The sequence below is a fragment of the Schistocerca cancellata genome, chromosome 1 (assembly GCF_023864275.1).
Source record: "Schistocerca cancellata isolate TAMUIC-IGC-003103 chromosome 1, iqSchCanc2.1, whole genome shotgun sequence".
Classification (NCBI taxonomy): domain Eukaryota; kingdom Metazoa; phylum Arthropoda; class Insecta; order Orthoptera; family Acrididae; genus Schistocerca; species Schistocerca cancellata.
In genome coordinates, this window is record NC_064626.1 from 594025189 (window position 1) to 594051833 (window position 26645).

Consider the following 26645-nt stretch of genomic DNA (forward strand, 5'->3'; position numbering starts at 1 on the left):
AGGGAACATTTTGAAAATTAGATTTTGTGGGAGAAGCTGTGTTTTCACATGCTGAAGAAAAGTCAGCATTCCCTTTTTCCTAGAAAATATAATGAATATTTGGAGAAGTGGGCCTTATGATGTCTGATCCTAGTGCTCTTTCAATCTTCTTTCTGACATTATTTTTTTGTGACTTGGCTTTTTTCTTTACTGTTTCAGTATTTAGGGCTTTGATTGTTCATAGATTGAATGGTGTACTTTGAGACATCTGTTTTTGTAGGGCATGCGCCAGTTACGGATGCATATGTTGGCATCACAAGGTTACTGTGTTGTGGCTGTAGATTCACGCGGCTCACAGCACAGGGGTCTGCTCTTTGAAAGTCATCTCAAGGGCCGAATGGTAAGTTAAATAATTTTTAGTAAAGACCTTTATTATTGTTTTTTCTGTTTATCATTTCACGATGACTGTAATAATTCCAGCTGCTTTGTTACACCATTCTTTCCTATTGCAGCAGTAATTTTCACATTTTTCATAACAATGATTTTACCAAAATCTCTAATAATACTTTTTCTTCTGTAGCACCTAATTTTGTACATAAACATGGCAAGTGTTGCTTTCTCCTTCACCTGCAATGAAAAACTGATTCAGCACATACTACAATGTTCACATGGCAGTTGATTCAGAGTAACTAATGTAAATCATCTTGCAGTCAGTTATGAAACCGAAATATTTTAGAAGTGCTCAGCAGGTGAAACTTGAGAAGCTGAAGTCTCCACCACATGGATACTTGTGAGCATGTGTTAAATAAAGAGGTGTTATCCAAGAATTAGAGCTTTTCAATATACTTGAATTTGCTAGTATGATGTATTCACACAGTTGGAAGCATACATCATCCACAAGTCACATTCTACAGAATATTCTTGGAGCTTTCACAGAAATGTCTCGCTTCATTTTACAGTAATTTATGGGTTGAAAACACATTAACTGTAAATTCTTCTATAACTTGGTGTTCAGAAGAAGGCAAAAGCATAGCAGTTCCATTGGTATTACCCTAGTAAAGCACTACAATATTCAGACTAATCCATGGGGCAAGGACAAACTCTCTCTTCTGCTTCATGACATATAGTCTTGGAAAGCTTAATTTTTATATTGTTTGTTCCAAAGATTAGTATTGCATGTAGTGGGGACTTTCGTATGCATTCTGGGTGGTTTCTTTCAGCCGTTTGTTATGCGACACTTAATTTGTATTTGATAACTGCCATATTTAGGGACTGAATACAGAGAATTTGGGCACACAGTTCCGAGAGTGTTTCTTGCAGAGTTATACTGACGTGACAATAACTATTGAATTTTTAGTGGCATAATCACACATTGTTTCATTTATAGCATCTGTACATCTGCTTGCAAATTCTTTCCGCAATTCATATTCCACTACAGTCGTTGCTAGCTTGTCAGTGTTGTAATAAATAATACTAGTTTTGTAGCTAATGTGAACTTTTTTACAATTATGAGGAAGCCGTGCTTAACAGTAAAACACTGACAGTTAATGTAGCTCATCCAAAGTAAAAATGTTCTTTACTAATTTCTGCATGTGGCTATTCACTTCACAATTTACTGGAAATGGACTGTAATGGCAAGTGTGATACTTTGTACTTGTCAGAGTTGGTATGACATTATTCTTTTATAACTTAACTGTAAGAATAAATGTAAGATTTATATTGCTACAGGGTACTGTAGAATTGGCAGACCAGATTGAGGTATTGCTGTGGTTAGCAGATACTTTGGGTTACATTGACACCAGTCGTATTGCTATCCATGGCTGGTCTTATGGCGGTTACCTGAGTCTTATGGGGCTTGCTCAACATCCTGATATTTTCAAGGTAAGTAATTGCGTCTTAAAAATACTGTAAAATAAGTATGGAATTTGTTTCATCATTAAGGTTAAATGAATATCTAACGATGACAGACTAATAAACTGCATCTCATGTCTCTGCCTCTTGATATCACTGCCATATATGCACATACAGTACCAACAACCCAACAACTTCATGAGCTAAATGCATAATTGAACCCAGTTAATTGTTAGGTAAGGTAAGCAAATTTAAAATTCTCATAAGATATTTATTTTAACACAGAGACATGTTGCAAGGAAATTTGACATGTAACAACAACAAAATAGTGCAACAGTTAAAATTGTATGCTTTTGCAAAATTTTAGAAAACGATGGTGATAAGTTTACTTTTATTTACACTAAATCAGATCTGACAGCACAATAAACCTCAAAGGAAAAATGCCTCAACTTCTTGTAACTTAACTTGAAGCTTAATTGAATCAGAATTTATATTGACTGAATTAAAATGAAAGGATAGTTTTAATGAATTGAAAGACTCATGTAATGTGAAGTTTTTTTGTGAAAGGGTATAGCTAATAAAGTAACATCTGATAGGTATAAGATACATATTTTACAAGATGGAAATTATGTGAATTATATATCTTTACAAGTAAAAATAATTTTAGGCGGATCACTCTCGACAGAGTGGAAACAAATAGATTCTTCCACCATCACATGAGCCGACAACACACAGAGCTGTAACTATCAGAGTGACACTTATAAACAATAGTGAGAACCATTCTTGATTCCAGAACACACCAATTATGATGATAAATAGACCACGGATTTTTAGGTCATAAAAAAGTGTGTTTTAGGTACCTAAAATAGGCTCCTTCAGTAGTTCATTTAGGCTATATAAAACCTAAAATAGGCTCTAATAAAAATGATGCAGAGGAAATAAAAATAAATTAAAATACACAGTGTTGACAGTATGAACATCTTATTAGTCATTAACACAAGGAGAATGAATATTTACACAGTTACACAGCACAGCAATCTACAACATTAATACTGAACATAACTCCAAATATTTTTGAGTTCCTGGAAGAAAAAGATCTTTGTAAAAAAGATGTGGCAATGGTTTAATTAATACATTCGTAGTTTCACATATTCTGAACATAGTTGACTTCACAATAAATAACCAAAATCTTTTCTAGGTTTTCTAGTGAAAAACTGTGGCGCTTGTCAGTCAGAATCAATTTATACACTGAAAAATAACGTTCTACATTAACAGATGTGTCAGGGGCGTACTTCATTTTCGGCACATGTTGGACAGGAATGCTACAGTCAGGAGTGCTGGATTTTCCACTAAGTATATCGGCAGCTGCGCACAACTCCTTCAGGCCAGTGTTCTTCTGCAAAACCGTTTGCATTTTTGCCCGTACTTTTTCCTCTACTTCACCTGGCGCTTCATTAATTTTCATTTTGACTTCTTCAAGCAAAGAAATATTGTCGTAGATAGGTCTCCTTGAGCCTTCTAATTGTGAAATTATTCTTGCCATAAATGTGTAGTGGGCCCTAATGTAAGATAAGTCCCGTTTTAAAGAAGAATCTTTGAGTAACTCCATTGCTGCAGTTACGGATGCAGCATCCTCCAGTATATTTTCAACCAGCTTCTGGACAGCTGAGAGATGCGTACTATAGTATTCTGCTGCTATCAGCCACGTGCCCCAGCGGGTGACAACAGGCTCTGGCGGCAATGGAACATCTGGAAGCTGTTCTTTGAATGCCTGTATTCTTGATGGTGCCTTAACAAAAATTTTCTTCACCATAGATATTACTTTATTTACTTTAGGAAATTGTAGCCTTACTTGCTTTGCTGTGCGGTTGATCCCATGCACTACACAAGTTACGTGCAGCATCAATGGGTAGAATACTTTTAATAGTTGAAACGCTGCTATCATATATGCAGCAGCATGTGACGGCCAGAAGCACCTTATTCTCATCCACTCCATTTTGTATAGCACCTTAAGCCCATTGTTCACAAACTGTGCTATTGTTTGTTGGTTAGTTTTTGCAAGCTCTTTTGAGTAAATCAAATGAGCCCTGGATGGAGCATCTGAATCTAGCTTGCCAATAATCAGGTTTGCAATGTAAGGGCTAAGACTGTCAGTAGTTTCATCCACAGAAATCCATATACAAGATTCTCCAACATCTTCTCGTATTCTATGCAATACAGCATTGTAAGCTGAATCCACATAATTCTTACGTAAAGTTGACTCTGCAGGAATAGACTGATGGCATACTTCTCAAGAAAACTGCTGAAAATGGGGTTTTCTAGTTTCCGAAAGGGGATGTTTGCTGCCACACGTGCATGACACAAATCACTGCAGAACTTGTTTTTTTCAGAGGATTCACCAGATTTATTGATTAAAAGAGTTTGCTTCAATTTTGACTTTCGTTTCAACATTAGCTTTATGTGCGATTCCATCTGCATGCTGAGTTAAGTGAAATTTCTTAACACTCGAAACCTAATACGAGAGAAAAGGGAAATGCAGTTTAGAATTGCATATAAAGAGTATTTTGTATTACTAAAGGATAGTGATAAAAAAGAATCCTAAGTGACAGGAAAATAGAAAGTCTAAGGAAAACATCAACTAACCTCCTTGTTGCATGCTTGGCAGAAAATAATTTTCCCATCTGTTTAACACGTAACACGTCGGTCGCTACACAATGTACTGATTTGCTTTCACTGGGAAAAAGTGAACAATGACACTTTTTTTTTTTTTTACTGCGGTGCATGGCAGCGGTAGGGGAAGTACCGTACTCGTTGCTGGACATACGGCACCTGACAGATGGTCGCCCCTTCTGAACGAGCGAATGGAATCTACCGGAAAATTCACGTATAATACCTTTCACGAAACAGAGTAGTTTGATCGGACTGCCTGTAGACAGCAGCGAGAAAATGCGCGAAGGGCAGTAATTTAGCTATAGAGGGCGTCTACGATTAACATTGTGATTTTTTAATCCGTGCTCAGCTTAAGGCCTATGAAACCGTTTCTTTGCGAAAATACACAGCTGGCCAGAATCCTACAAACGAAATATTTTCAAATATAACATTTAGTATTCCCACGTTCGATTCTAATGTGTAACTCAAATCTTTGACCGGTTCCCATTCGCTCACTGAAGTTAAGCACTGTCGCGCTCGGCGCGTACTTGGATGGATGACCATTCAACCGTGCCGAGTGCTGTTGGTAGTAAGGCAAGCAAAGGAATTGTAAACAGTCTCTAACGACCTTCGCCTTCGGCAAGACGTAAAGCGCTAAGTTTACTTAGTTTTTCTTATCTTTGAAAACACAAGAACTCTGTCAGATTAACAAAATAGGTACTTTTTAGGATTTTGATGTCAAAATAGGCAAAATTAGGCGTCAACACCGAAATACGCAATTTTAGGTCCTGTAGAACTAACGGTATTCAGTTTAGTTTGTCATGAAACGCACAAGTACCAACTTATATGCAAATTGGAATTTAGGGAAAAAATAGGTTTTAACCTAAAGATCCATGATCTATTTTTTACATATGAATAATCAACACCTATAAAGAGTATTTGGTATTAACAGGGATAGAGATATAAAAAAATAAAAAAAAAGACCGAAGTGTTAGGCAAATACAAAGCATGAGCCACCTTGCTGCACGCTGGGCAGAAAATATTTTTTTTTCCATCTGTCGTATAGTGCGGAAAAACTTGGAGCCACTGTCTTATATGATGAAATAGGCACTTTTTAGGATATTAAAGCCGAAATGGGGAAAAATAGGCACTAACGTTGAAATAGGCTTATTTAGGTCCTATAGAATTAACGCTATTAAGTGTAAATAGTCATGAAAAGCATACATACAAATTTTTATGCAAATAGGAACTCGGGAACAAAATCGGTTTTTACCTAAAATCCGTGGTCTAATAATAAATATGCAGTCAAGTTCTTTGTGACATAGCAACGGAGAACAAATGTACAGATGAATCATTGTGGTTAGTACAATCCATGAGCCCTAAAATGAAATTTTAAAAGAGCACTTCAACAGACAACAGATCATGACCAGAAAACATAATTGAGCATACATAAGTGTAGCTTCAGTTTGTTTCAGATTAAACAATAATACCAACACCTCACAGAGAAGGTGCAGTTCAATTAGCTGAATCTGCAACCGGCATATGGCTATAACCGGAGCCTGACCAGGAGCTAACTAGATATCAGGGGACACAGTGTTCAATGTTTTTAAATGCAAATCCTCACCAGTAACAACTGGTGTGCAGTTGCTCTGATGCAGTTGCAGTCCTGACATTTAACATGTTCCTACAAATCGGCTCCAAAACAATCAGGGGCATGTATAACAGAAAACAAAATTTCTTCTCAAGAGTGCACATCTTTGTAGTGCCCCACTACCAATGGTCACTGGTTGTGCATGTGTTGCTGTTTGTAGTCGTACTGACCATAGGCGCCTGCTATTGGTGGAAGACACTCACACTCCTCCCGTAGGTTGGCTGCACTGCCCTCCTGCAGTCAGAGACAAAGCTCATGAGACACACTACTAAAAGATCTGTGGTATGAGAAGATCGATTATTTTGTTACAATGGGATCAATTCGAGCTGACCACGGCTCAATGATAGCCAATACACAGGAGTATTGTGCAGTTTTGCATTGATAATTTGTAGAACCATATACATAAGGGGAGATTCTCACTTGTATAAGGGTACAAGACCAACAAACATTCACCATTTATACACTAATTATTTTTATTAATGTCATTTTGGCAGTACTTCTAAATATTGTGATTCACAAGGGTATGTTCAGACTGTACAAGTTGTATTAATTTTTCTAAGAAGGCCAAGAGAAAGTTGCAGATTTGTCAATTTCTGGTAATTCATATTTAGCACCCCCACATATGTGAGCATTGTGAAATCTGTAAGCTGTGGAAGAACAATGATAAATTTATTGTGTTGTTAGTGGCAAGTGCCAAAACATTTGTGCTGCAAATGTGCAAGTATTCTACATCAATGCTTGCTTATATGTTAGAATTCTTCTTCTTCTTCTTCTTCTTCTTCTTCTTCTTCCCATGAGAAGTAGTGGATTTTTGTTAGGGCATGTTCCAATGCCTGCTACACAGTCCAGATCTTGTGCTATAGGGTTTCCACATTGACCCAATGATGAAAATTTAAGCATGACCAGACATCCAGTGTAGATAAGAGAGTGAAATATTATGTGATAAATAAGCAGAGAGACATTGTGAATATGTTGAAAATAAACTCATTGTGTAAAATTTATTTAGTCTTGCATGTTGAACTTAAAAAGTAAATGTTTACAAAAGAAGTTTGCATGTAATGAGTATGCATTGACATCATCTGTTTGCTGCAACAGGTACCTAAATTTGTGTGGGACCTTCTGTCTAAAGGATATTGTATTGCAAAAATGCTGTTACTGTATAAACAGACATTATTGTTACAGTGGGCTAAAATGGTGATATAATATTTGTCTCCCTGTGCAGGAATCTGAAATTGACTATGTGACTTGTGGAAGTTTGGATTGGTCTAGGAGGCATCCTCAGATAGCCGAAGTTGTTTGTAACAAGTGGGAAATCTGGGTAGAGTCCCAGTCTGGCACAAATTTCCATGTGTCACAAACAGCTGATGTCAATGCATATTCTCAGGATGCAAACTTATTTTGTAATGGTTACCATACATTTTGCACAGAGCACAACTTAATCATAGCTAACACTTGGTTTAAGAATCATGATAGAAGGTTGTATACATGGAAGAACCCTGGAGATACTAAAAGGTATCAGATAGATTATATAATGGTAAGACAGAGATTTAGGAACCAGGTTTTAAATTGTAAGACATTTCCAGGGGCAGATGTGGACTCTGACCACAATTTATTGGTTATGACCTGTAGATTAAAACTGAAGAAACTGCAAGAAGGTGGGAATTTAAGGAGATGGGACCTGGATAAACTGAAAGAACCAGAGGTTGTACAGAGTTTCAGGGAGAGCATGAGGGAACAATTGACAGGAATGGGGGAAAGAAATACAGTAGAAGAAGAATGGGTAGCTTTGAGGGATGAATTAGTGAAGGCAGCAGAGGATCAAGTAGGTAAAAAGAAGAGGGCTAGTAGAAATCCTTGGGTAACAGAAGAAATATTGAATTTAATTGATGAAAGGAGAAAATATAAAAATGCAGTAAGTGAAGCAGGCAAAAAGGAATATAAACGTCTCAAAAATGAGATCGACAGGAAGTGCAAAATGGCTAAGCAGGCATGGCTAGAGGACAAATGTAAGGATGTGGAGGCTTATCTCACTAGGGGTAAGATAGATACTGCCTACAGGAAAATTAGAGAGACCTTTGGAGATAAGAGAACCACTTGTATGAACATCAAGAGCTCAGATGGAAACCCAGTTCTAAGCAAAGAAGGGAAAGCAGAAAGGTGGAAGGAGTATATAGAGGGTCTATACAAGGGCGATGCACTTGAGGACAATATTATGGAAATGGAAGAGGATGTAGATGAAGATAAAATGGGAGATACGATACTGCGTGAAGAGTTTGACAGAGCACTGAAAGACCTGAGTCGAAACAAGGCCCCCGGAGTAGACAACATTCCATTGGAACTACTGACGGCCTTGGGGGAGCCAGTCCTGACAAAACTCTACCATCTGGTGAGCAAGATGTATGAAACAGGCGAAATACCCTCAGACTTCAAGAAGAATATAATAATTCCAATCCCAAAGAAAGCAGGTGTGGACAGATGTGAAAATTACCGAACAATCAGTTTAATAAGCCACAGCTGCAAAATAGTAACACGAATTCTTTACAGATGAATGGAAAAACTAGTAGAAGCCGACCTCGGGGAAGATCAGTTTGGATTCCGTAGAAATACTGGAATACGTGAGGCAATACTGACCTTACGACTTATCTTAGAAGAAAGATTAAGGAAAGGCAAACCTACGTTCCTAGCATTTGTAGACTTAGAGAAAGCTTTTGACAATGTTGACTGGAATACTCTCTTTCAAATTCCAAAGGTGGCAGGGGTAAAATACAGGGAGCGAAAGGCTATTTACAATTTGTATAGAAACCAGATGGCAGTTATAAGAGTCGAGGGGCATGAAAGAGAAGCAGTGGTTGGGAAGGGAGTAAGACAGGGTTGTAGCCTCTCCCCGATGCTATTCAATCTGTATATTGAGCAAGCAGTAAAGGAAACAAAAGAAAAATTTGGAGTAGGTATTAAAATCCATGGAGAAGAAATAAAAACTTTGAGGTTCGCCGATGACATTGTAATTCTGTCAGAGACAGCAAAGGACTTGGAAGAGCAGTTGAACGGAATGGATGGTGTCTTGAAGGGAGGATATAAGATGAACATCAACAAAAGCAAAACGAGGATAATGGAATGTAGTCAAATTAAGTCGGGTGATGTTGAGGGTATTAGATTACGAAATGAGACACTTAAAGTAGTAAAGGAGTTTTGCTATTTGGGGAGCAAAATAACTGATGATGGTCGAAGTAGAGAGGATATAAAATGTAGACTGGCAATGGCAAGGAAAGCGTTTCTGAAGAAGAGAAATTTGTTAACATCGAGTATAGATTTGTGTGTCAGGAAGTCATTTCTGAAAGTATTTGTATGGAGTGTAGCCTTGTATGGAAGTGAAACATGGACGGTAAATAGTTTGGACAAGAAGAGAATAGAAGCTTTCGAAATGTGGTGCTACAGAAGAATGCTGAAGATTAGATGGGTAGATCACATAACTAATGAGGAGGTATTGAATAGGATTGGGGAGAAGAGGAGTTTGTGGCACAACTTGACCAGAAGAAGGGATCGGTTGGTAGGACATGTTCTGAGGCATCAAAGGATCACCAATTTAGTATTGGAGGGCAGCGTGGAGGGTAAAAATCGTAGGGGGAGACCAAGAGATGAATACACTAAGCAGATTCAGAAAGATGTAGGTTGCAGTAGGTACTGGGAGATGAAGAAGCTTGCACAGGATAGAGTAGCATGGAGAGCTGAATCAAACCAGTCTCAGGACTGAAGACCACAACAACAACAACCATACCTGTACATGTCAGTGCCAGTGTCTATGCCTTCAGACATGTATGCATGTCTGAAAGGCATTGTACTGTGAAGATACAGACACAGTGTAAACACTGACATTGTAATCACCAATGATATAAAAGTATTTATTAATGCTTGGTTTGTTCTTGGACTCTGCACAATCCTTGTGTTACATTCCATCCTGGATTTTCTACTCCATCCTGGACTTTCCATTGTGTTTGATTCTCATTTTGTCAGAATTATAGAGGAATGTCCGAAGACTTGTTTGATGCAGTTTCTATGCTACTCTATCCTGTGTAAGCCTCTTCATCTCTGAATAACTAATGTGACCTACATCCTTCCGAATCTGCTTACTGTATTCATCTCTTGGTCTCCCTCTATGATTTTTAACCTCCATACTTCCCTCCAATACTTAATTGGCGATCCCTTGATGTCTCAGAATGTGTCCTATCAACTGATCCCTTCTTCTATTCAGGTTGTGCCACAAATTTCTTTTCTCCCCAGTTATATTCAGTACCTCCTCATGAGTTACATGATCTACCCATCTAATCTTCTGTAACACCACATTTCAAAAGCTCCTACTCTCTTATTCTCCAAACTGTTCATCATCCATATTTCCCTTCCATACATAGCTATACTCCATACAAATACTTTCAGAAAAGTCTTCCTAACACTTGAATCCATATTCAATGATAACAAATTTCTCTTCTTCAGAAATGTTTTTCTTGCCATTGCCAGTCTACAATTTATATCCTCTCTACTTTGGTCGCCATCAGTCATTTTGCTGCACAAATAGCAAAACTCATCTAGTACTTTGTTTTGTTGTTTAATCTAATTCTCTCAGCATCACCTGATTCAATTTGACTGCACTCCATTATCCTTGTTTTGTTTTTGTTAATGTTCATCTTTTATCCTTCTTTCAAGACACTTTCCATTCTGTTCAACAGCTCTTTCAAGTCCTTTATTGTCTCTGACATAGTTGCAATGTCATTGACAAACTTCAAAGTTTTCGTTTCTTCTCCCTGAACTTTAATTCCTACTCCAAATTTTTATTTGGTTTCCATTACTAATTGTTCAGGTACAGGTCAAATATTGTCAGGGATAAGCTACAAACCTGTCTTGCTCCCTTCTCAACTACTGCTTCCCTTTCATGCACCTTGACTCTTACAACTGCCACCTGGTTGCTGTACAAGTTGTAAATAGCCATTTGCTCCCTATATTCAAGCCTTGCTACTTTCAAGATGTCAAAGGGAGTACTCCAGTCAATGTAGTCAAAAGCTTTCTCTAAGTGTAGAAATGCTATAAACATACGTAGGTTTGCCTTTCCTTGACCTATCTTCAAAGATAAGTCGTAGAGTAAGTAATGCCTTGCGTATTCCTGCATTTCTCTGAAATCCAAACTGATCATCTACAAAGTCGGCTGCTACCAGTTTTTTTAATGCTTCTGTGAAGAATTCGTGGTAGTATTTTGCAACCAAGACTTATTAAACTGGTAATTTGGTAATTTTCAGACCTGTCAGCAATTGCTTTCTTTGGAATTGGAATTATTACATTCTTCATGAAGTCTGAGGGTATTTTGCCTGCTTCGTACATCTTTCTCACCAGATGGAGTAGTTTTGTCGTGGCTGGCTCTCCCAAGGTTATCAGTAGTTCTGGTGGAATGTTGTCTATTTCTAGGCCTATGTTTCAGCTTAGGTCTTTCAGTGCTCTGTCAAATTCTTCTATGCGGCAGCACTCCCCCCCCCCCCCCCCACAGTACCATATCTGCTTCTTCTTTATCAGAGTGAGTGAGTGAGTGAGTGAGTGAATGAGTGAGTGAGTGAGAGAGAGAGAGAGAGAGAGATTCTTTGAAACATAGCTTTCACAGTTTTAACTGTTTTGAAAATTTTATCTCTATTGTAGTTGTATTATGGTAGATTAAGGAGGTACCTTTGTTTACTCTACAGAATTTGGAGATAGTATGGTGATCCAAAATTTCTGTGAGCTCAGACCCCCACCCAAAGCCCCCTCCCCTCCTTCCCAGACCAGAATCCTGGATTCAACTCCTGTATATACATATCTCTCTCTCTCTCTCTCTCTCTCTCTCTCTCTCTCTCTCTCTCTCTCTCTCTCTCTCTCTCTCTGTGTGTGTGTGTGTGTGTGTGTGTGTGTGTGTGTGTGTGTGTGTGTGTTCATTCTTATTGCTATCATTTAATTTATTCAGACGTTTTGCAGATGAAATTTCATGAGCTGCTCTGTCAGTATCAATAGTAAAAAAGAAATGTGGAGAGAGCCAGAAGAAAAAACAAAATGTTGAAGAGTATTAAAGTGGGAGAGGGGAGAGGAAAGATGAAAGTGGATAAAATTTGATTTATATCTTGGAAATTAGGAAGAACTACTCGAAGTGAATGTTGGTTCCTGGGAGAAATCAAGGGTGTCTCATTATAAATTTTCATCAGTGTCTAAAGGCGGTTGCTTGTGGAATATTTTATGAAATTTGTTTGTGTCTTTGAAAATGCCTAACATAATTTGTATGAAATCATATGCAGAAACATTATCTCTCTTTATTGGACTGGATCGTGTGTGTTAGGCTCTATGTAGATTCCTGGTGAAGGACCTATCACACCTTCCTGAAACAAAATTTGTCGGGCCATACAACTAAAGCAAGATAAATGTAGAGTTTCGTAATCACCAATGCAAAAACTATGGAATCTATTTCGATTTTGTTGAAGGAAGTTTGTGAGTGGGCTTAAATTTGCTAATTTTATTGGATCAGGTTGTTAGGTAGTAATTACTTTTGTGAGACTGGTACTGAAATAAACTACAGTGATTACTTTTTAATCATTCATTATATGAGATACATTCTATGAGAGTGAAAACACGTGAAACCTGAAACACGTAATAAATGCCACTGGAAAACAAAGTTGCTTTTAGTGATAACAATATTGTTTATCAAGGTGTTGCTATTTGCTTATGGAGGCAGTGTGTGCATTAGCCTGGTGATGGCTGTGCATGAAGTGGTAAGGGAAACTGAATTCAGTGACAACTATTCATATAATGACCATTTTAAATGAATTTGTCACCATGCAAAGAGAAGGAATAAAGGTGATTGTCTTATTTCATTACAGGTTGCAATAGCAGGAGCTCCAGTGACTTCATGGGCACTTTACGACACTGGTTACACAGAGCGTTATATGGATCTTCCAGAGAATAATCAGCAGGGTTACAAGCAGGGTTCTATCCTGACCTATGTAAATCAGTTTCCTGATGAGTAAGTTATCATAATTCTCATTATTATGACCATTAGACTATGATGATACAGTTGTACTAAGATGTCAACACCTCTCATGTTTGCAGTTGCTACAGTCTATTTCCACCTGTAGTATTTAGGAATTTCTTTTATTCAGGAAGTATGCATGAATTGAATTGTTAGAACACCAGGAATCTTCTGAATTTACCCATTTTGGAACTAAATCAGGCTCTCACATGCCAAGTATTTCTCTCACCGTGTTATGTCATCATAGTTTTGTAACAGACTATTGCATTAATAGAAAGTGCTTAAAGTACCTGCGACACGTCATGGTTTCATGTTAGACAAAAGATATATAAAACACTTTAAGATTTGCAAACAGAAGCAAAAGCAGTTTTCATATTCACTAACTTTACTGTAAATTTAAAATTGTGAGAAATATTTCATAAAACTTGAAACTGCTCATCAGTGGATTAATTCTATTCATTTAAAGAGTTTCACTGCTAAGAGATGGAATTTAAGCAGAAAGAAATATGTCGTAGGTGCCTAACAGCTTTCTGTTATTTCAATAGTGGATTGAATATAACAACTCTTCCATGTGGCTTTGGATCGTGTATTTGTCAATTCACTGTTACCGAGCGAGGTGGCGCAGTGGTTAGACACTGGACTCGCATTTAGGAGGACGATGGTTCAATCCCGCGTCCGGATTTAGGTTTTCCGTGATTTCCCTAAATCCAGGCAAATGCCAGGATGATTCCTATCAAAGGGCACGGCCGACTTCCTTCCCCGTCCTTCCCTAATCCGATGAGACTGATGACCTCGCTGTCTGGTCTCCTTCCCCAAAACAACCAACCAATTCACTGTTGTACACTGATTCTCATAAAAAAGAGCTGCACCCAGAAGGATAAGGCAGATTGCGATCATTGTCAGCAGGCAGGTAGATGGTACCACACATCACATTTAAACTTTGAAGGACCAATATTTATTGTGCTACATGGTCACAAAACGAACATTTTAGTATAGCATCAGACCCCCCCCCCCCCCTCCCCGTTATAAATGGAAGCATCCAGATGTCACAGCGTGGAGTTGTACAGATCTTGAATGTAGTCCTGTAATTATTCCATGCAGCTTATGCCTGAGCGTGTAGCTCCCACTCATCGGTGGGTAGAGGTGGAGTCCTGAAGGTGTTCTCCATGTCACCACACATACTCTGTGAGGGACAAGTTGAATGATGTGGATGGCTATGGCAGAGTATCCACAGTTGAAAGGCATGCTTGGGAAGTGTCAGCGGTACGAGGTCAGGTGTTGTCCTGTTGTAATAGGGCTTGGGCTTTTATTAGTGTCAGAGCCATTGGCTGCAGGACCTCATGTGCAGCTGACACAGAGCCTGTTAGGAACACAAAAAATGAACAGGCACTTTAGGATATTGCTCCCCACCCCATTGCATTGGCTGATGGTGAGCATGATGGGAGAACACAGGTCGCTTCCCGTGGCACTCTCCACTTTGCCTCCAGGCATGGATCCGGTAGTCGGCATTTCCAAGGCACAAGCAGGATTCGTCACTAAAGATGATCGACTGCCAGCCTGCAAGGCCCCATGCCCATTGTTGCTGACACCAGGCAAGTCATGCCCTATGCTGCATGGGTGTGAGTGGGAAGTGTGATAACAGTTAGCATGCAGTGAGTGCTGCATCATGCATCGGCCTGATAATGGTACTAGCACTTACTACTAACACTTATGAGATGTTGTATAGAAGACAAGACAGCCTACTGAATGTCCCCTGTTGTTGCTGTTGGATGTGTTTGTGCGTGATGGTTACACTGTCAGTCCTCCCTCCTTGTGGTGCAAGTTGTGCATGCATGCCTACATGTATCCAATGCTGCCAACAACTGGCCGTGTTGGTGACTGTATGATGGGTGCAGTGTGCAATACAACAATAGGACCATCCAGCCTCCTGCATCCCCACAGCAAGTCCTCTTTCTTAACTTCTTGTAAAAGCCCTATTTGTGCTCCCCGAGTACATGGCTGGCTGTGCAAACGTAATCGTGAAGCATAGCAGAGGGTGAGAAAATACACATCCAATTTGCAGTGGTGCAGTTGGGTCCTTCCAGGTGTAGCTCTTTATGAAAATTAGTGTAAAAGTTCGAAACCTGAACATGCAAGATTTTTTCTTTTTGTTCAACAAACACAAGGAAATGAAATAGTGTTTCATAAAGTGAGCAGTTACCATGGAATATGCAGTAAGAAAGCTGAAGAGTTTATAAGAACACAATATCATGTCTTAACAGAATGCTGCTGGTAAATTATTTCAGTCAGTTGACACTGAGCAAAATGCAAATTCAAATGTTTACTTGTCTGTCTGCTGAAATGCCTTGCGGTACACTGAGATTTTCTAACAGTCTCATAGTGAGGTTGTTCTTTCACAGTCAAGCACATATTTACTGAACCTGCTTAGAGAGGATAATTCTGTGAACAGGAAAACAGAAATATCCAGGTGTGCTGACCATGAGAATTTTGAAATCACGAGTAACCCAGCAGCTACAATTTATAAAAGGAATGACCAGAAAAATGATACACTGCTATAGTGACCGAGAGCTTGCCATAGTAATGAATTCATTATTGTGCTGATTTCTTCTTGTGTGAGATGGTTATGTACTAGATGGCTATTAATGTAGCAAATACCTCAACTGAACATGTGCTAATGGAGGATTATTTGATGCTCATTCAACATTAAATGAAGCGTGGGAAGAGTGAACCAGTTCCATCATCACTGCGGAGGACAGTTGGCTTCATCATTACGATCCAGAAAGTAAACCTGCAGATTTAATCTGTAAATTGATTAGTTTATAATCATCAAAGAAGCCCAAAGTTGTCATTCTTAGACTGCTACAGATTGGTTCATCGACATGAAATCCTCTAGTACATGATAATTACTGCAATCTTCTGTTACCAGTTTTAAAGGTACATTACAAAATCGCTCGGACCTCCAGCCATAATCTCGTTACTTCTTTACAATGCTCTACCGTGACGTCGCTAACAGTGTTACCTTGTTGGACTTTACCAGGCTGGGATGGAATCCGAGTTCGATTTTACAAAGTTCACTGTATGGTCTTGCCCCCTTACCTAGCTGGCTTTTATCACAAATCTTTTGCACAGCACAAAATCCCAAGCGGCCGGAGAAAGGAGCAGGTAACTGCAGTATACAGTAAGGGTAAAGGAACGGACCCGCAAAATTACAGACCAATATATCGTAACTACTGTTTGTTGCAGAATCCTTGAACATACTCTCAGTTCGAATATAATAAACTTTCATGAGACTGAGAAGCTTACGTCCATGAATCAGCATGGTTTTAGAAGGCATCACTGGTGCATAACTCAGCCAACCCTTTTCTCAAGTGATATACTGAGAACTATGGATGAAGGGCAACAGGCGTATTCCATATTTCTAGATTTCCGGAAAGCATTTGACACAGTGCCCCATTGCAGGCTGTCAACAAAGGTATGAGCATATGGAATAAGTTCAGATATGTAAGTGGCTCGAAGACTTCTGAAGTTATAGAATCTAGTGTGTTGTCCTCAACAGCAAGTGTTCATTGGAGACTAGGGTATTGGCAGGAGTGACCCAGGGGAGTGCGGTAGGACTGCTGCTATTCTCTGTATACATAAATGATTTGGTGGACAGAGTGGGCAGTAATCTGCAATTGTTTGCTGATGATGCCATGGTGTACGGTAAGGTGTCGAAGTTGAGTGAGTGCAGGAAGATACAAGATGCATTACATAAAATTTCCAGTTGGTGTTATGGATGGCAGGTAGCCCTAAATGTGGAAAAATTTAAGTTAACGTGGATAATAGGAAGAACAAACCTGTAACATTTGGATACAGTATTACTAGTGACCTGCTTAACACAATCAAGTCGTTTAAATATCTGGGCGTAACGTTGCGAAGCAATATGAGATGAAAAGGGTGGGAGAGAACTGTGGTAGGGATGGTCGACTTTGGTGTATTGGGAGAATTTTAGGAAAGAGTAGTTCACCTGTATAGGAGACCACATATCGGGCACCGGTGCAACCTGCTGTTGAGTACTGCTTGAGTGCTTGGAATCTGTACCAGGTCAGATTGAAGGAAGATACCAAAGCAATTCAGAGGTGGGCTGCTAGATTTGTTACCGGTAGTTATGAACAACACGTAAGTGTTACAGAGACGCTTCAGAAACTTAAATGGGAATTCCTGGAGGGAAGGCACCATTCTTTTCGAGAAACACTGTTGAGAAAATTTAGAGAACTGGCATTTGAAGCTGACTGTTGCCAACATACATTGCATGTAAGATGCGAGAAATTAGGGCTCATTTGGAGGCATATAGGCAGTTGTTTTTATCTCATACTATTTGCAAGTGGAACAGGAAAGGAAATGAGTAGTAGTGGTACAGGGTACCCTCAGCCATGCACCGTATGGTGGCTTGTGGAATATTGGTGTGGATGCAGATTAGATTATAGAATTCAGTCTTTGGTGTCATTTCATTTTATTTGAAGAAATAACTGTTTTAGAGTTACAGTCACCATCAAAACCATAAGAACAAAGTAAAGGTATTTCAGAATCTGTGAAACCTGATCATGCATCTGTTATACAGGGTGAGTCACCTAACATTACCGCTGGATATATTTCGTAAACAACATCAAATACTGACGAATCGATTCCACAGACCGAACGTGAGGAGAGGGGCTAGTGTAATTGGTTAATACAAACCATAAAAAATGCATGGACGTGTGTTTTTTAACACAAACCAACGTTTTTTTAAATGGAACCCTGTTAGTTTTGTTAGCACATCTGAACATATAAACAAATACGTAATCAGTGCCGTTTGTTGCATTGTAAAATGTTAATTACATGCAGAGATATTGTAACCTAAAGTTGATGCTTGAGTACAACTACTCCGCTGTTCGATCGTGTGTATCGGAGAGCACCGAATTACGTAGGGATCCAAAGGGAACGGTGATGGACCTTAGGTACAGAAGAGACTGGAACAGCACATTACGTCCACATGCTAACACCTTTTTATTGGTCTTTTTTCACTGATTCACATGTACATTACCATGAGGGGTGAGGTACATGTACACACGTGGGTTCCATTTTCAATTACGGAGTGGAATAGAGTGTGTCCCAACATGTCAGGCCAATAGATGTTCAGTGTGGTGGCCATCATTTGCTGCACACAGTTGCAATCTCTGGCGTAATGAATGTCGTACACGCCGCAGTACATCTGGTGTAAGGTCACCGCAGGCTGCCACGATACGTTGTTTCATATCCTCTGGGGTTGTAGGCACATCATGGTACACATTCTCCTTTAACGTACCCCACAGAAAGAAGTCCAGAGGTGTAAGATCAGGAGAACGGGCTGGCCAATTTATGCGTCCTCCACGTCCTATGGAACGCCCATCGAACATCCTGTCAAGGGTCAGCCTAGTGTTAATTGCGGAATGTGCAGGTGCACCATCATGCTGATACCACATACGTCGACGCATTTCCAGTGGGACATTTTCGAGCAACGTTGGCAGATCATTCTGTAGAAACGCGATGTATGTTGCAGCTGTTTGGGCCCCTGCAATGAAGTGAGGACCAATGAGGTGGTCGCCAATGATTCCGCACCATACATTTACAGTCCACGGTCTATGTCGCTCTATCTGTCTGAGCCAGCGAGGAGTGTCCACGGACCAGTAATGCATGTTCCGTAGATTCACTGCCCCGTGGTATGTGAAACCCGCTTCATCGGTAAACAAGTAGAACTGCAACGCATTCTCTGTCAATGCCCATTGACAGAATTGCACTCGATGATTGAAGTCATCACCGTGTAATTGCTGATGTAGCGACACATGAAACGGGTGAAAGCGGTGACGATGCAGTATGCGCATGACACTACTTTGACTCAGTCCACCGGCTCTCGCAATGGCCCGTGTACTCATGTGTGGGTTCATGGCAACAGCAGCTAACACACCAACTGCACCCACTTCTCATGTGACGGGCCTGTTACGGACCCGTTTGCATGCTACGACCATACCTGTTGCATACAGTTGGCGGTAGATGTTTTGCAGTGTGCGGCACGTTGGATGCTCTCTGTCCGGGTACCGTTCTGCATACACCCTGCAGGCTTCAGCTGCATTTCGTTGACACTCGCCATAGATGAGTATCATCTCCGCCTTTTCAGAGTTCGAATACACCATGGTCACAGTTCCTAGAACACTACACTATCACAGACATCTGGTAACACGGTGTACTACAGTTCGTCTGCGTGCGGAGACGAATGCAGAGTAACAATAGCAGCAAGCGCTACATGTGGACACTGCGACAGCTAGACCAAATCACAACAGTGCACTACAGCCACACTCGTAAACACGGTCGTCATCGTAAACATGTCCCTGCAGATGCTGCTCGCCGACCATGGCCCGTGTTTGTTACAACACTCAACTGGACGTCAGAGGTTTCGAGCGTCAACTTTAGGTTACAATATCTCCGGATGTAATTAACATTTTACAATGCAACAAACGGCACTGATTACGTATTTGTTTATATGTTCAGATGTGCTAACAAAACTAACGTGGTTCCATTTAAAAAAATGTAGGTTTGTGTTAAAAAACATACTTCTGTGCATTTTTGTATGGTTTGTATTAAACAATTACACTAGCCGCTCTCCTCATGTTCGGTCTGTGGAATCGGTTCGTCAGTATTTGATGTGGTTTACGAAATATATCCAGCGGTAACGTTAGGTGACTCACCCTGTATAAAAGTAGAAAAACATGTAAACTTATCACCATATAAGGCAGTGATATGGCCATTGTATAGATTCGTTAACAATATACTTGATACTAAAATAATGGTGAAATTTTGGCACTTGTAGAAGGGGGGTACCCAGTCATCTCTATACTATCTGGCTATTAAGCTCCAACTGTCTGAACATACCGGCCAAAGATGCTCGTATTTCGTTTCTTGCCTAATTATAACACGGCTGCCATGAAATGTTATGAGAAATTGAAATGAGAATACTGTCCAGTCTGCTTCCACATCAGCGATATACAACGCACATTGATATAAAGTTGAAAACCAGAAACAAGTAAAGAATTCTTTATAACATACAGATTGGTGGAAAATGTTTTACTTAATTACTGCATGGTAGACTACGCAGATGACAAGAATCTGCAGACAACCAAGGTTCCATGCTCTGAGATCAGAGGTCTGTACTTGGGTAGTACAGAGGTCACTTGTGGTGAAAGATTATATCATGACATTTGATGGGTGATGTGAATTGACAAAAATGTTATACATTGGCAAAAACGTTATACATTATGACTACCTGCTTAATAGCTCTTTTGTCCGTCTTTGGAAGTAAATACATAACTGATTCCGCATTTGAGGGATCAGACAGTTTATTGGTAGGTTGGCGGAGGTATGTGGCATTAGATGACTACACACAGGTATGTAATTCACATAAATAAGGGCGACTGGTTTCTGTACCTGGTGATTGCACCCAGCAGCGAGACAGATGAGTTCGACAGCATTAATGTCAGGTGACTTTTGTTGCTAAGGCATCAAAGTGAGTTCACTATAATGCTCCTCAAACCATTGTAGCATGATTCTGGCTCCAAGACATGGACAGTTATACTGCTGAAAGATGACATTGCTGTTGGGGAAGACATCAAGCGTGAAGGGATGCAGCTGTCAGTGTGCCTTCAATTACTACAACACACCCCATGCAGGTGCAGGAGAATGTCTCCCATAGCATAATACTGCTCCCACCAACCTGTGTACGTGATGTGCTGCTTGTTTCAAGCTGCCTTTCACCTCAGTGTCAGCGTTTGTAGAGATGACCATGGACGTATTGTAGCAAAAATGTGATTCACACAAAAGCCGACACATTTTCATCGATCAACGGTTGAATCCTGATGGCCCCTTGCCCATTGCAATTACAATTGATGATGTTGTTGGGTCAACACATGAACACGTAGGGGTGGACTGCTGTGGTGCTCCTTGTTCAACGAGATATGATGCATCATGTGCTCTGAAACGCTTGTGCATGCACCGGTATCGTGTCTTTCAGCAGAGATGCTGAAGATCGCCATATATCCTACGTTACATAGCAGACAAGCCTCAGAACCCCACAATCTGTCAAGAGTTGTGGATGTCCAACCACTTAATGCCTAGTTGTAGTTTCACTGTCCCTGTTTCTGTAGATGCTCATGACAGTAGCATGTAACCATTCAACCAGCTTCTCCATTTTCAAGGTGCTCAGTCACAGATTCTGCATAATATTAATCTGCACTTTGCCAAAGTCACTTATCTCAACAGATTTTCCCATTTGTAGCCCATGTCTTCACTAGGGTGATCCCTGTCCATGTTTGCTCTGCTTACGTACTTTTGTTGCCACGTCGTGCCTGCAGTACCATCAGGCAGCATCCAAGATCTTGGTGGATAGTGGTCAAAATGTTTTGGCTGATCAGTGTATATTACTCTTCTTCACCTCCAAATATCTAATTATATTCTCTCTTTACTGGTAATTTGAGGAACCAGACAATGACAGGTTCAGTTGATTAGGGTTAATAGCAGAAGCCAGACTGTAAGACTGAAATGATCACTTCCTACAAACTAGTTTTAGTAATGTTATGTATGCCGCAATAAAACATTAATCACTTTACACTGAAACTTCAAGACCATAGAAACGTGACGCGAATAGTTACACTGAATCCATTACTTCTAAATGTGTTCTTATCATGCAACACAACCAACCAGGGATGACAGACTCGTTCCCTGCTGCCATTGCACTATGTGAGGAATACGCACAAAGTAAATTGGCAATCAGTTTAAAAAAAAGTTTTGTCATGGGCAAAAATTATTCTTAAATGCTGGACACAGCTAAACCAGTGATAGCTGCATCGATAAAACACACACAGTACAGTAAGGCTTAGCAACAAATTTTCGAAAAAGTCTGAAACTTAACACACATCCTGACATGGGAAGCTATAGGCTCCTCACACATCCCTGGACTTAGCAATAGAAAGCTTGCCTAAAAACGTAAAGCAATGTAAAGTTTCACTGTGAAGAACATCAAAAAAGAAAGGTGCCAGTAGGTGGGAAAGAAATGATAGTTAAATACTTCAACTATCATAAGTTGATATACACATAAGAAATGCTGTTACCAGAAAATGTAACTCCAAAAATCAAGTACAGACAGGATGCATGAAAAATCTTCAGAATGTGATGCTCAAGAAAAATTTAAGTGGAAAAAGACAAAAAATATGATTATTCCAGGATCCATTCATCATATAGAACTATGGTGATTAATAAGAAAGTAACTATTAACCAGTACAATTCTTTTACTGTGTCTCCACATAAACAAACACATGTAAGTAATCTAAATTTTTAAGAAATAATATTATTTATGTAATATACTGTACAGAATGATTGAAGAGGCATGAGAAATTAATTCTCTGTCTATTAATTGCAATGAAGCACTTAATTGTTTCTCTCTAAGTTTTTCTTTAAATGTCTTTTCACAGAAGAAATTGATAATCTATACATCAGTAATTCATTATATTCAGAAGAGTGTACGGTTAGGGAGGAGCACCTAATAAGCATTATCAGTGTAGATGAACATCAACTAATTACACAATCACATAGCAAGATCAATCATGTCATACATAAAAAATACATACAAGATGCATTATACCTCAAAGTTAGTTGCATAATTAACTCGAAATGCATAGTGCAGTAAAGAAATGCAACTTGTGACTGAAGGCGGTTTGTTCTTCATTTTATGAAAGTAAAACAGTCGCGGACGAAACACTGAAAAACAATGGATAAAATTAAATTGCATAATTGCATAAATATTAAAGTTCAGTACACTAACAAAAGAAAAAAAGAAAATAGCAGGGGGCAGAAATAGGTTTGTTGCACACAGTTTACATAATTAAATACACATTTGTACATAAACTCTAGCCAGAATATCCATATGTGAACATACATCACACTATTTCCTTTGACTGCACTTGTGGGTACTCTGCTTTGTAAAGAACCTAACTGACACTTCATTTGTCACATGGAACTGAAGTCTTGTGTGTTGCCTAATCCATATGGATTTGTTGATGAACATGCTGACTTTAATATGGCGTGCAGTAGACAGACAAGCACACAGCATATTCAACACAATCATGATTCATAGCACTGTGCAACCAAAGGCATGCCAACTCCTGATATCACATGAACTGATATTGGATTGCTTCCATGAGTATGTCCTCACATAGGCTGACGTAACAGTGATGTGGCATTGTGTACTAGTACTTCACAAAGAAAAACAGGTGTGAGTACTATGCCATAAACTAAACTTGCACTGCCCACATGTTGAATATGTAAATAGTCGTCAAATGCAATATAGTGTGCATAAAATTATCTTTTTAATGCAGGAAACTATCATTGGGAGGTTCTTAAAGCCTGCTTAACTCTCATGAAAACACTAAATGTATCAGTATATACCACAAATTTAAAGTCATTCCCATAAGTATTCCTTCTTTTGTGGTACAATATTGTTATGTATTTTCTACAGGATGGATTCCCGATGAATTCTTCTCATAACTGATAATGGTTGAAGTAGAGAGGATGTAAAATGTAGACTGGCAATGGCAAGGAAAGCATTTCTGAAGAAGAGAAGTTTGTTAACATCGAGTATAGATTTAATAATTTTTGATCTAGAGGTTGGAGTAATGGAGTGTCTAAGAGCTGCTTCTTAATCTCTTCAAATTCTTTCTGGGATGAGTACTGCTAGATCCAGACAGAATTCTTCTGTCATTGTGGTTACGGGAAGTAGGATATATTTGAGGGAGTTCACCTGTGCATTTAAAAAAAAAACTGATCCTTAGAGGAAGGATCCACGTAACACAGGCTGTGAAGCTGTCATTAGAAGTGAAGCACATCATGTAGGGCAGGACGTTCAGCAGCTGGGTGGTCTAGCTGTCTCTTGACCACAGTTTGTCATTGGCCATTCATTTGGACAGACTAATAGGTAGTTGTCATAGAAAGCAGCAGTGATTGTAACTTAATTTGTAAATCACATGTGGTGGTGGTGGTGTCGTCGTCGTCGTCTGGACAAAAATATTGTGCAGATTCGATGGTAGCACATTATCACAGTGGGGAAGATGCGAGGGAAATATAGTGGGTAGGATGTTCCTCATTTCAGGGCACAATGAGAAGTAGTCTAATTCTGTTGGTGAAAGTGATTATCCCTTCAATCCTGGATGGTACCAAGTGATGAGAGGAGTGCTCCTTTGTGGCTGGACGGTGAACATCTGGGAGGCGATAGGTGACTCAAGGGATAAGGCACGCATATCTGTCAGTGTAAGAGGTCAGGAGGGTAATTTTGATTTGTGAAGTCCTCAGTGAGAACCTTGGTATATTTGGAGAAGCACTGCACCTCACTACAGATCCAATGACGATGGGTAGCTAGGCTAAGGCTACACCATATATAAGGGACCTCTTGGTATGGATGGGTAGCAGCTGCCAAAGTGGAGTTATTGATGGGGTTAGTAGATCTGATATGGACAAAGCTACTGGTATAGCCATATTTGAGATGGAGGTCAGCATCAATGAAAGTGGCTTGTTGGGTTGTGGGGGACCAGTTGAAACAAATGAAGGAAAAGGTGTTGAGTGTCTGGAGGAAGGTGGATAGGGTGTCTTCGGCCTTTGTGCAGGGTATGACAACTAAATAGCTGTCTGTTGCTGGACTCCACAGGTTGAAACTCTCCATCACAAGTATCATACATTAATTAAGCACCCCTGGCCTAGGCCTTCACAAGAATCTCCTCTCCAACAGCCTGCACTTCTCTACTCCCACTCCAACACTACACAGCCTCGTATTCCACTAATACACCAACTTCTCTTTTTGTGTCCCTTCTCTAATCTACTTCTTTAGCACTTGATTTACCCATGCTCCAAAATTCCCATCTGCACAACGTACGTGGAAGGTCCAACAAATGTCTTGCCCCTCTCCCCCTCTGCATCCCATCTTGCCCCCTCGTCTTACCCCCACCCCCATCTCGCACCCAACCCTGCACCTTGCCTCCACCCCTGCACCTTGCCCCCACCCCTCCGCCTTACCCCCCACTCCTGTCTTGCCCACCGTCTCTGCATGACCGAAAGAACAGACACCACACATACACCAAAGCGCCAAAGAAACTGGTATAGGCATGCGTATGTAAAGGTATGTAACAGGCAGAATACGGCACTGCAGTTGGCAACACCTATATAAGACAGCATATGCCTGGTGCAGTTGTTAGATTGTTTATGCTGCTAAAATGGCAGGTTATCAAGATTTAAGTGAGTTTGAAAGTGATGCTATTGTCAGCGCACGAGTGATGGGACATGTCATCTCCGAGGTAACGATGAAGTAGGGATTCTCCTGTACAATCACTTCACAAGTGTATTTTGAATAACGGGAATCCGGAAAAACATCAAATCTCCGACGGAACCAACGACAACTGAAGAGAATTGTTCAATGTGACAGAAGTGCAACCCTTCTGCAAATTGCTGCAGATTTAAATGCTGGGCTATCATTAAGTGTCAGCATGCAAACCGTTCAACGAAACATCATTGATATGGGCTTTTAGAGCTGAAGGCCCACTTGTGTAACCTTGATGACTGCATGACACAAAACTTTATGTCTCACCTGCGCCTGTCGACACCGACTTTGGAATGTTGATGACTGGAAACATGTTGCCTTACTGAACGAGTCTCACTTCAAATTGTATCAAGAGGATGGACGTGTATGGGTACGGAGACAACTGCATGAATCCCTGGACCCTGCATGTAAGCAGGGGACTGTTCAGGCTGGTGGAGACTCTGTAATGCTGTGGGGCATTTGCAGTAGGTGTGATAAGGGACCCCTGATAGATATAGATATGATCTGACAGGCAACATGTATATAAGCTTCCTGTCTGATCACCTGCATCCATTTATGTCCATTGTGCATTCTGATGGACTTGGGCAATTCCACCAGGACAATATGACACCCCACATGTCCAGAATTACTACTGAGTGGTTCCAGAAACACTCTTCTGAGTTTAAACACTTCTACTTGAGCATATCTGGGATGATTTGCAACATGCTGTTCAGAATAGATCTCCACCCCCTTGTACTCTTACCAATTTATGAACAGCCCTGCAGAATTCATGGTGTCAGTTCCCTCCAGCACTACCTCAGGCATGAGTCGAGTCCATGCTGCGTCATGTTGCGGTGCTTCTGCATGCTTGCGGGTCCCTACACTATATTAAGCAGTTGTACCAGTTTCTTTGGCTCTTCAGTGTATAATTAAGGGATGATTGCCAATGATCTCTTATGTGCAGATGCACAAAAAAGCTTGAACTCTTCTGGGAATCGACAAGATGCTGAGTGTAACGAGGCTGACAAGCAGGTGCGGTACATCAGTAGTGTGTTGTATAAGTTGATGATTTGAGTCTGACAGGATGCATACTGGAATAG

General features: G+C 40.0%; 1 protein-coding gene across 3 annotated transcripts in view; it reads left to right on the forward strand.

Moving 5' to 3' along the window:
* Window positions 1-26645, forward strand: part of LOC126182079 (dipeptidyl peptidase 9) — a 191777-nt gene that overhangs the window by 160273 nt on the left and 4859 nt on the right. For all 3 annotated transcript variants that reach the window (XM_049924822.1, XM_049924823.1, XM_049924824.1), the window contains 3 exons: window positions 260-379; window positions 1708-1860; window positions 13012-13154. In XM_049924822.1, the coding sequence (XP_049780779.1) occupies window positions 260-379; window positions 1708-1860; window positions 13012-13154 (416 nt within the window). The remainder of the gene's footprint in view (window positions 1-259; window positions 380-1707; window positions 1861-13011; window positions 13155-26645) is intronic.